At 35.5% G+C, this 13136-nt stretch overlaps 1 protein-coding gene across 2 annotated transcripts in view; it reads right to left on the bottom strand.

Moving 5' to 3' along the window:
* slc4a10b (solute carrier family 4 member 10b) overlaps positions 1-13136 on the bottom strand; it is a 164788-nt gene that overhangs the window by 81596 nt on the left and 70056 nt on the right. For both annotated transcript variants that reach the window (XM_056465939.1, XM_056465938.1), the window contains exons 5-6: positions 12428-12566; positions 9197-9357 (exon numbers count right to left, since the gene is read on the bottom strand). In XM_056465939.1, coding sequence (XP_056321914.1) covers positions 9197-9357; positions 12428-12566 — 300 coding nt within the window. The remainder of the gene's footprint in view (positions 1-9196; positions 9358-12427; positions 12567-13136) is intronic.

Raw genomic sequence — 13136 nt, forward strand, 5'->3', positions numbered from 1 at the left:
GGTCTGAGATGGGACTCACATATCAGGAATGTATGTATTTTGTGTTGGTCACTCTTTGTATAACCCTGAGTTACCTTTTGGTTGGCCATCTGTTTGTTTCTAATGTGTCTCCTGTTTTAGTTACTGCAGACTAGTTCAGTAAACAGAAAGAAAGAAGAAATGCCCGCATGTGTTCAGTGTTGTTCTTATCACAAACAAAAAAGTAATCTGCTAGTGCTTGCTTTGCTTTGACTTTTTCGGGGGTTAATTATGGTGATCTATGGAGCAGCTAAATACTGGGAAATCTCTGTAGACTGATGGCATTTCATGCCGTCAAGCCTTATAATCTTAAAATGTAATGCAAAATCAGCTCTTTTGTCATCATTTTAGACATTACGCTAGAGAATCACTCATATACTAGCTCTAAAGTGACGTGTGTGAAGTAACAACGGTTTCTGTAGATGTAAATGAATAGTGGAAGAAAGTAGTTCCTCGAACAAAAGGGGTTTTAGACAATCCGTGTTTGATTTTCTTTTTTATATACATGATTATGCCGTCGAACTGTTGAATAAACGCAATATCACACTCGTAGCAGCGGAATAGGGCTGTATATCGTCACAGTTGGAACACTAAGGCATTCGGCCTGTGGCCTCCTGCTAATGCACGCCATATCGCACTGCTACTCCTATGATAATGCTCATAGTTACCGTACACTATATATTTATATATGCACACAATATATTCAATAATTTATAATATTGATCTTAAAAAAAATTTAACAATTAAAAACTGCTTTTATTCTAGCTGAAATAAAATAAATCAGACTTTCTCCAGAAGAAAAAATATTATAGGAAATACTGTGAAAAATTCCATGCTCCGTTAAACATCATTTGGGAAATATTTAAAATAAATAAATAAATAAATCACAGGCGTGATTATAAAATAAAATCACAAAATAAAAAATTATTTTAACTTCAGCTGTATGTGCATAAAGTACAGTGTATAGTGTGCAGTAATGGGAATAACAAAGCTAAATAAACAGCGTTAGTAATACTTTACTCAGTTATGAGTAATCAAATGAGTAACTAGTTCCAACTTCCCCTGTTACAACGCCGTTACCGTTACTGACAATGAAATGCACGTTACAATAATTGAGAACACTGAAGCGGTTTTCATGCGAGCAGACTCTCTTTCAGCCATAGGACCTCCCTTTCTCTGGAGTGTGTGTGTGTGTGTGTGTGTGTTTGGGGCTGGGGCAGGACACAGTGATGATGATTGGTGTGTCTGTGAACATGGTGTAATTGAGAACATGATGATTTGCTTAGATAGAGTACATTTCCATCGTTTAGCAATCAGAGGTAGAGTAGGGTGGGTGTTCACACACAAGCACTCGCACTGTCAATGGCACATGCCAACGACCAGAAGTCAGAACGATGGCAAATCCAACAAGTTGAAAGGTAGCATTTGCAAACTAGAAATGTAAGCACTACTTTTCCCTCGTCAAGGTGAAAGGCACAAATTTTTATGTATCATGCAACTTATGCCCAGGAAAAAAAAAAAGAGTCTCTCTGAGTCGGTGACAAGTAAATCTCTAATCTATTGAAACACCTCACATCATCACATGTTGCCACAAAATGAGTGGCTACGCAGGTGATAACATGAGCTCTGCTACCAAAGGAAGAGACGAAGCCACAACGCTAAAGAAAATAAAACTTGATTTTCTCCACAGCAAACACTTATTATTCAGACAGAATTAAACACAATAATATCTAGATATATAGTTGAGGACATGCTGCTGTTATCTCTTACATTGTCCAACAACAACATTAAAATTGTGTAGATTAGTCCACAATGTTTTATACTTATTTCATAGTCATTTGACCGAGTAGATTTTATAGTTAAGCAATAGTTACTTTCCTTGGTAATAGTCACTTTTATAATTATGTAACTCAGTTACTATTTGTGAGAAGCAATTAGTAACTATAACTAATTACCAGTGGTGGAAAGAGTACTGAAAAATCCTACTTAAGTAAAAGTAGCATTACTTGCCTAAAATGTAGTGCAAGTAAAAGTATCTGTTGTAAATATTACTCAAAGTAAAAAGTAGACATTTTAAAAGTAGTCAAGAGTAGTGAGTATTAAGCTGTAAAAAGCTGACGCACTTACATGTAATTTGTGGATGTGTGTAAACGTAAAATTCTGTAGTGCATCTAGTTATTGTCCAGCAGGCACACAACGTCATATGATGTTAATATTAGGTTCGATTTAGGTTATGATGTCAGGTGACCAAAATTCCAGCCAGCGTCCAAGGACAACATTATTTTGATGTCCAATAACGACATCAAGTGATATTTGGTTGATTTTTAGTTAGAAAGTGACCAAAATCCAACGTCAAGCCGACATCTTAAACGAACGTCATATTGATGTCAATTACTGACGTTTATTCGTCAGGTATGGCAACCAAAATCCAACATCTGATAGATGTCATAGTGGTAACCTCCACACAACGTCAAGCTGTAACATCATTAGACGTTGATATTTGGTTGGTTTTAGGCCTTTTACATTGGACATTGACGTCAGCCTGACATTGAGGTTTGACTTCAACCCAATTTTCATTTCCAAACGAAATGCAACATCCCCATAGAGTTAGGATACCACGTCAATCTGACGTCATGTTCACATCTTGTGCCTGCTTGCTGTTTAAGGCCATTTCGGTCATCATACAGTAAATATCCATTATCTTCTCATCAGTGACATGCATCTAAACAGTCTCTGGGTCAATGCGTGTAAAGATTTTGGACGTCTTCTTGGACACTTTTAATGCTTCCAAACAGTTGCTGCAATTATAAATCGTCCATGACTTCAGGTAGTTCATTATGATGTGATTTACACCTTTGATTGGACAGGAATCGCAGGACTGTTTATTCTAATCCCCATAGACAAGAAAAAATAAAGTAGTGACTGCAGATTGAAGGAAAGTAGAGGAGTAAAAGTACTGATACAGCACTAAAATGTACTCAAGGGTAAATAAAAGTACACATTTATAAAACTACTTAGTAAATTACAATTCCTGAGAAAAAGTACTCAATTACAGTCATTTCAGTATTTGTCATTAGTTACTCTACACCACTGCCAATTACTTTTTTTTAGTAGCGTGCCCAATACTGATTCATTTGGTACGCAACTAATGCTTTTTGTCAGCATGTCTGCAAGTTCAAATATCAATATACGAGTTTAATTATCCTCTGATTAATTGTTATGCTACATTAAAATATGAGCATCGGCTGAGTTGTGCAGCATGTACAGATCTGCTGAATGATGTGTCCATCGTCATATGCTCCAACAAAGTGTTAATTATGCATTTCAAACCTGAATAATAAATGCTATGATGAATTCTTAACACAGCATATGTCTGGCCGGTGCTGTTTTGATGTGGAGCCCTTTAAACGGCTAATCTGAGCTAAATGTTTGGCAGAAACGGATCTGTGGCTGCTTTACAGATGCTCCTTGAACTCTGCATTAAAGACACTGACTCTGAGGACAAGCTGCTCAAAGATGCTTGAAGATGCAGAACAGCGTTGAGTTATGCAAAATTCACATGCTCGAGACAGCCAGAGACTGCGAACGCTGCATAATTCATGACTGACACTTGACTTGCATTAAAGACAAGGCATTCATAAAGCATGATCACATCTGGATCATTGTTCTAGTGCAATGAAAATATATAGTTATTAAACATATTAAACTCTTTCAAAGGTATTCAATTGTATTTTTTAAATGTCATAGACTTCTTTCTCTCATCTTAATGTATTATTTATTTAATTTATTTATTGTAGGCTGGGTTAATATTACCTTTGATACAGGTTTTTTTGCACTTTGGTGTAGATTTTCTAAATAAATTGTTTCATTATTAGTGCTGGGCGAAGATTAATCGCAGTTGATCACATTCAAAATAAAAGTTTGTTTTGACATAATAAATGTGTGTGTGTTATGTATATTTTTACTATGTACACTCACCGGCCACTTTATTAGGTACACCTTACTAGTATCGGGTTGGACCCCCTTCTGCCTTCAGAACTGCCTTAATCCTTCGTGACATGTCCTTAATGACATGATAGCATCACGTTGTTGCTGGAGGTTCGTCGGCTGCACATCCATTAATCTCCCATTCCACCACATCCCAAAGGTGCTCTATTGGATTGAGCTCTGGTGACTGTGGAGGCCATTTGAGTACAGTGAACTCATTGTCATGTTCAAGAAACCAGTCTGAGATGATTCACGCTTTATAACATGGTGCATTATCCTGCTGGAAGTAGCCATCAGAAGATGAGTACACTGTGGTCATAAAGGGATGGACATGGTCAGCAACAATACTCAGGTAGGCTGTGGTGTTGACACGATGCTCAGTTGGTACTAATGGGCCCAAAGTGTGCCAAGAAAATTTCCCCCACACCATTACACCACCACCACCACCAGCCTGAACTGTTGATACAAGGCAGGATGGATCCATGCTTTCATGTTGTTGACGCCAACTTCTGACCCGACCCTCCGAATGTTGCAGCAGAAATCGAGACTCATCAGACCAGACAATGTTTCTCCAATCTTCTATTGTCCAGTTTTGGTGAGCCTGTGTGAATTGTAGCCTCAGTTTCCTGTTCTTAGTTGACAGAAGTGGAACCAAGTATGGTCTTCTGCTGCTGTAGCCCATCTGCCTCAAGGTTGGAGGTGTTGTGTGTTCAGAGATGCTCTTCTGCAGACCTCAGTTGTAACCAGTGCTTATTTGAGTTACTTTTGCCTTTCTATCAGCTGAAACTAGTCTGGCCATTCTCCTCTGACCTCTGACATCAACAAGGCATTTGCGCACACAGAACTGCTGCTCACTGGACAACCATACCACATTCAAAGTCACATAAATCCCCTTTCTTCCCCATTCTGATGCTCGGTTTGAACTGCTGAAGAATGTCTTGACCATGTCAACATGCCTAAAAGCTTTGAGTTGCTGCCCTGTGATTGGCTGATTAGAAATTTGCGTTGAGCAGTTAGACTGGTGTACCTAATAAAGTGGCCGACTAGTGTATATGTACAGTAATACACACACATAAAAACAAACCGGTCAAAACTATTTTGTTACATGGATGTTTGCATTTATATAGAATTTGTATCATGTAAATTTATATTTTATATCTAAATATAAATAAACATTTTCTCAAATATATGTATGCATGTGTGAATATAATATAACACAACACAACACAACACAACATAACATAACATAACATAACATAACATAACATAACATAACATAACATAACATAACATAACATAATATAAAATAATATAATATAATGTAATATAATGTAATGTAATGTAATATAATATAATGTAATATAATATAATATAATATAATATAATATAATGTAATGTAATGTAATGTAATGTAATGTAATGTAATGTAATATAATATAATATAATATAATATAATATAGCCAAAAGTGGTGTTAGTGAGGCCAGCAGAGAGCGCTCAACCTGTGGTCTGTGTTGCCCCAGTATATTGATGGGGACTCTATTCTGTTCAGTGAGCGCCGTCTTGGATGAGACAATAAAACGAGGTCCTGACTCTCTGTGGTCATTAAAAATTCCAGAATGTCCTTCGAAAAAGAGTAGGGGTTTTGGCATCCTGGCCAAATTTGCCCACTGGCCTCTGTCCATCATGGCCTAATCATCCCCATGTCATAACTGGCTTCAGCACTCTGTCTCCTCTCCACCAATCAGCTGGTGTGTGGTGTGCGGTCTGGCTCAATATGGCTGCCGTCACATCATCCAGGTGGATGCTGCACACTGGTAGTGGATGAGGAGACTCACCCCACAAATGTGTAAAGCGCTATGTCCAGAAAAGCACTATAGAAATGTATGGAATTAATAATTATACAAAGAATACACACATATATGTTATACCAAAACAAACATTTATTTCAGATGCAATTAATCATGATTAATCTTTGTCAATTACTCTTTAATTTAAAGGCTAACTTGCCATTACATTATTATTATTATTATTATTATTATGTACTTCCTGTGTTGTCATTATATGTATTTTCTTTTTATGTTCACTATGTTCACAGAACTTCAAAACAATATAAATAGGATGGAAAAAAAGTTACTGGTTAGAAATAAAACGCAGGCCATCAAACAATGATTCACATGGTCAGAAAACGTGTCTGATGGCCTACATTTTTTCTTGACCTCTGAAATCAGTGAAATAAATAAATATATCAAAAATAGGATAATTTCCCAGGATATTATCAAAATATTCTTCAATATAGACACATTTACCAAGTCGATTTTGTCTATATTTTAGGATGTGTCCCATTTCACTTTTTTCTGTGCTTATAAAAGGAAAACCTATTAATAGTCCTTATTAAGTATAAATGAAGTCATTATCGTTATGAATGAAATATTGAAAGGCTCTATTTAAGAATCACAGTGCATTTCCAAAAATACTCTTTTTAAAGCCACTATCCTTCAAACCACAATCATTTATAAATGTGAACATTTCTTCGCTTTTTTATACCAGTACACAAGAATAAGTTACTTTATTTTTACATGCATATACCTCACATATGTAACTCCATTTTAATCTCTCTGTAAAAAAAATAAATAAATCAATAAATATTTATACACACACACACACACACACACACACACACACACACACACATATATATGACAAAAGTCTTGTCGCCTATCCAAGATTTAGGAGCACCAAATAATAACTCGACTTCTAGTTGATCATTTGGTATCAGAAGTGGCTTCTATGAAAGGCAAAGGCCTCTAGATTACACTTATTTTACCAAAATAAAATATGATCATGCCTTGATTTTTAATGATTTCATTAGGGCAGTAAGGTCTGACTTAGCTAAAGTCTTGTCACTTAACAGAAATAATGTCCAGTATAGAATATAAAGTCATGCTGCAGTGGAAACAGAATGAATATTGTGTCTGACTCCATCATGAGCTTGGAGGACTGCATCCATACATCTCTGCAATGACTCAAATCACTGATTAATAAAGTCATCTGGAATGGCAAAGAAAGCGTTCTTGCAGGACTCCCAGAGTTCATCAAGATTCTCTGGATTCATCTTCAATGCCTCCTCCATCTCACTCCAGACATGCTCAATAATGTTTATGTCTGGTGACTGGGCTGGCCAATCCTCGAGCACCTTGACCTTCTTTGCTTTCAGGAGCTTTGATGTGGAGGCTGAAGTATGAGAAGGAGCGCTATCCTGCTGAAGAATTTGCCTTCTCCTGTGCTTTGTAATGTAATGGGCAGCACAAATGTCTTGATACCTCAGGCTGTTGATGTTGCCGTCCACTCTGCAGATCTCTCGCACGCCCCCATACTAAATGTAACCCCAAACCATGATTTTTCCTTCACCAGACTAGACTGATTTCTATGAGAATCTTGGGTCCATGTGGGTTCCAATAGGTCTTCTGCAGTATTTGTGATGATTGGGATGCAGTTCAACAGATGATTTATCAGTAAAATCCACCTTCTGCCACTTTTCCAAATGATCAGAAGTCAAGTTATTATGTGTTGCTCATACAACTGGGATTGACGACAAGACTACTGTTAGGTAGTGTATAATAAATCAATGACAGTGAAGATAATCAATACATTTATTCATTTTCTTTTTGGCTTAGTGCCTTTATTAATCCGGGGTCGCCACAGCGGAATGAACCGCCAACTTATCCAGAATATGTTTTACGCAGCAGATGCCCTTCCAGCTGCAACCCATCTCTGGGAAACATTCACACACTGATACACTACGGACAATTTAGCCTACCCAATTCACCTGTACCGCATGTCTTTGGACTGTGAGGGAAACCAGAGCACCCGGAGGAAACCCATGCGAACACAGGGAAAACATGCAAACTCCACACAGAAACGCCAACTGACCCAGCCGAGGCTCGAACCAGCAACCTTCTTGCTGTAAGGCGACAGCACTACCTACTGCGCCACTGCATCGCCCAAGATAATCAATATTTAATATAAAATTTAAACGATTAATTACAGTTTTGTGCTTGTTGCAGCACCTTTAATTTTATAACCAAGCAAAATCAAGAATGTTTACATATTTGCACCAAGCTAAATAACCAATAACACAATTACCAAAAGGTTGTAAACTGAAATTGACTTAAAAATAACCTTTTAAAAATACAATTCTTTATATGCAAGGTCTCTGCTATTGGTTTTTCAGTGTCTCTGCACTCCTTACTGAATATTTAACACTTTATCAAGCTCAAATCATGAAATATTGAACAGCAGAACTCTGTTTCACTGATTACCTGAGCATTTAAAGACTGCATCTGTGCATATGACTTGAGCTGTCTTACACAAATCCCACAGAGATTAAAGTGTAAAGCTCAGTTTAAAGTGTTCCTCAGCGGCTCGCACATACACAGCCTATTACAATGTGATAATTTGACAAGGGAAGCTCATTTGACTGAAGATGGCAAACATTTTATGAGCTCAAGAAAGAATAAAAGGGTGACTCTCACTAAAGTATATTCAGGTCACAGTTCACCAAACTATCAAGTGAGAATAACAAGACGGTATAGAGGGGGGCATAAAGAAAATGAGGCACTTTTAAATTGCATTTTGGCAATATTTTATAACATGTTTTCTTTAAATTATACATATTCGGCTTTGTGGATTAATTGGACATATTAGACTTCTTGTTTTTCGTTTGTTCGTTTGTTCATTCATTCATTTATTCATTCATTCAATCATTCATTCATGTAAATTATTTGGAAATTTTTGGTCCATTGTTTGTTCCTTAGTTTGTTCGTTCTTCATTCATTCATTCATTCATTCATTCATTCATTCATTCATTCATTCATTCATTCATTCATTCATGTATTTACGCATTGATGTAAATTATTTGGACATATTTAGCTCATTGTTTTGTTCTTTATTCATTCATTCATTCATTCATTTAGTTATGCTATTATACACTAATGTTAATTATTCTGACATATTATACTATTGTTTGTTTCATTTCATTCGTTTGTTTGTTCTTTAATTTGTGCATTAATAGGAATCATTTGGACATATTACACTACTCGTTTGTTCGTTCATTGTTCATTCGTACATTACACAAAACTCACAAGGAAAGACATGAAAGAAGCAAAATAAGGACTTTTTTTAAAGCTGTACCTGCGATCTCCTCCAGTGATCCGGCTCTCATGTCCAGCATGACAGTACCATTGATAATGCAGCTCCGCAGCTCAAACAGACTGTGCAGAGAGAGAGTGGCCACATATGGTTTACTCCAGCGCTCGCCTCCATCCTCCACGTCCTCTTCAAACTTCAGCCACCTGCACAAAACACAGCAGAAATTTAATCCACTTGGTGTAATGTTTATGTTTGGACATATAAAAATATTATAAAATTATAAAAATATATAAAGTTACAAATCTCAAAGGCCACTCCAACATATATATATATATATATATATATATATATATATATATATATATATATATATATATATACATGATCATATATTTATGATCATTAATATACATAATACAACACTGTTTACTCCAATACTAAGAGTGGTAATACTTATGGGATCACTTAAAACCTTTAGAATTGAATTTCTTGAGAGATTCAATCAACACATAAAATTATACACACATTTCCTTAACACAGCATAAAGAGTTGGAATATTATTAATATGTACATTACAAACATCTTAATACTGTTTTTTATGATTTCACAAGTAATTAGGCTCGATCAATATTTTCGTGTTGACGCTCAGTGTTTTTCAGAGATTGATTCTTGGCTGCTCTGGTATGTTCTGAGAGTGATTTTTAATGCATTAAATCTGCTGAGCGGCATTAGTCCAAGCGAACTCAGGTTATATAAAGAACCATTGTTGTGTAATGTGTGTGAGTAATAAAACAGAAAGGCTAAATAAAGCACTTATAATGATGATGCTTTCTACATTGTCATATGGCATCACATCTAAGTGCACTCAGCATGGGGTATTACACAGATTTTTTTTTTCTTCATGAAGCAGACAGCATGTAAACTGCAGTGCCCTATATTTAAAAAAAATATTAACTATTCAGATGAAAGAGCAACATAATCATATTGACTTATTTAGTTGGGTTACCTAGAAGAGCACTGCAAAAGTGTACTAAATAAAAAGGGTTATTATTTATTCACCTGCAAACATTGAATAACTCTGTCAAGATTTTCAAAAGCATGACATAAATGACAAATGGGTTTATTTGGATTCCTCTGGATTTATTCAACAGCTTCATATAGTTTATATTTGTATATTTTATGCATACATTACCTGGCTGCAAGTGTTATTGCATATTTATTTTCTTATATGCATTTTCTTTTATTCTTAACTCATTCATTCATTTATTTTCCTTCAGTTTAGTCTCTATTTCAGAGGTCACCTCAGCGGAATGAACCTCCAACTTTTCCAGCATGTATTTTACACAGCGGATACCCTTCCAGCTGCAACCCAGTACTGAGAAACACCCATACACGCTCATTCACACACACTACAGCCAGTTTAGTTCATTCAATTGACCTATAGCACATGTGTTTGGACTGTGGGGGAAACCGGAGCACCCAGAGGAAACCCACACCAACACGGAGAGAACATGCAAACAGAAACGGACTCAAACCAGTGACCTTCTTGTTGTGAGGTGACGGTCCAAACACCTGTGCTCTAGGTGACTTGGATGAACTTGAATAGGATAAGTTGGCCCTTATGTAATAGTGTGTGGGAATGTGAGAGTGTTTGGGTGTTTCTCAGTACTGGGTTTCAGCTGGAGGGACATCGTAAAACATATGCTGAAATAGTAGGCAGATCATTCTGAATGAATAAATGAATGAATGAATGAATGAATGAATGAATGAATGAATGAATGAACGAACTAACTAATGGACAAGTATTGTAATGTGTCCAAATAACTCATATTATTGCATAAATAAAGAAATGGAAGCATTAATGAATGAACCAACAAACAAACAAAAAACAAATAAGTAGAGTAATATGTCAAAAAATTCACATTAATGAATAAATGAATGAATGAATGAAGGAATGAACAAGTGAACAAATGAACAAACAAATGAATGAGTGGTGTTATATGCCCAAATAATTCACATTAATGAATGAATGAATGAATGAATGAATGAATGAATGAATGAATGAACAAATTATTGAACAAATGAACAAACAAATGAATGAGTAGTGTTATATGCCCAAATAATTCACATGAATGAATGAATGAATGAATGAATGAACAAGTGAACAAATTAATGAACAAATGAACAAACAAATGAATGAGTAGTGTTATATGCCCAAATAATTCACATGAATGAATGAATGAATGAATGAATGAATGAATGAACAAGTGAACAAATTAATGAACAAATGAACAAACAAATGAATGAGTAGTGTTATATGCCCAAATAATTCACATGAATGAATGAATGAATGAATGAATGAATGAATGAATGAATGAATGAACAAGTGAACAAATTAATGAACAAATGAACAAACAAATGAATGAGTAGTGTTATATGCCCAAAAAAATCACATTATTGGATAAAGATATGAATGAATGAATATTTCGCTGTGGCGACCTCTGATGAATACATTACAAAGCCGAAGGAAAATTAACAAATGAATGAACTTCTTGAAAGTCAGAATTATTAAACCCCCTGAATTATTAGCCCCCCTGTTTATTTTTTTCCCCAATTCTTTTTTAACATAACAGTTTTAATAACTCATCTCTAATAACTGATTTATTTTATCTTTGCCATGATGACAGTAAATAATATTAGACTAGATATTTTTTAAGACACTTCTATACAGTTTAAAGTGACATTTAAAGGCTTAACTAGGTTAATTAGGTTAACTAGGCAGGTTAGGGTAATTAGGCAAGTTACTGTATAATAATTGTTCTGTAGACTATCGAAAAAATATATAGCTTAAAGGGGCTAATAATTTTGACCTTAAAATGTTTTTTAAAATATTAAAAACTGCTTTTTATTCTAGCCGAAATAAAACAAATAAGACTTTCTCCAGAAGAAAAAATATTATCAGACATACTGTGAAAATATCCTTGCCCTGTTAAACATCATTTGGGAAATATTAATTAAAAAATTTTAAAAAATCAAAGGGGGGCTAATAATTCTGACTTCAGCTGTGTGTGTGTGTATATATATATATATATATATATATATATATATATATATATATATATACAGATGGATATACAGATAGATGATTGGATGGATGGATAGATAGATACAAGACTTTTTCAAATATTGTTCATCTTCTCAGACATGTTTATTTGTCACTGAACCTATAAATGTATACAGAATTAGTGAATGCAGAGTGTTCAGTTTCAGTACCTGGCGGTTTCTCTCCACTCTGCATCCTCTCCTTCACGCAGACAGATCTCATCCAGCTCAGTGAAGAGGTCATGCGGGATGTGCTCTTCGTCATCATCCTCAGTGCCCAGCAGAAACTGAACCCTCTGAGACGGAGTGTCTGCAACAGCAATAATACAATTAGAAACATATACTATGGGGCTTTCGAATAGTAGATTATGATTGGCTGATGGACAGTGATGGATGATCAACAGTAAAAATTACACATTTTATCTTCTTGTAGTTCTTCCCAACAGGAAAAACCACCAACAATCAAGAATATATGATTATATGCTGCCATGCCTTCGCAATCAAATAATGTGGTTATAATGGAAGTCAATGGGGCAAAAACAGCCACTAACATAATGAAAGGGGAGTCAATCTGAACAGTACACAAGGGTTAAATTGCGGCCTCATCACCACCTAATAATTCAACGACACGTCATCAATTATTCCTCACATAAACACCTGAGAACGTCAAAAGGTCATCAGGCTAAAACAGTCAAACATTATTAGACTTAAAACTGTGCTGTTTAACATTAGTAACGTGGACAATCATAAAGCTCTGCTGCTCTTTTTAGAAATCAGAGTCATTGTGAGCTGCTATAAGAGCAACACTCAAATATGAGCCTGTCGAGATCAGAGCGAACAAACCACAGAGAAAACATCAAAGACAGAAGAAAACAGGACA

The sequence above is a fragment of the Danio aesculapii genome, chromosome 9 (genome assembly GCF_903798145.1).
Source record: "Danio aesculapii chromosome 9, fDanAes4.1, whole genome shotgun sequence".
Classification (NCBI taxonomy): Eukaryota; Metazoa; Chordata; class Actinopteri; order Cypriniformes; family Danionidae; genus Danio; species Danio aesculapii.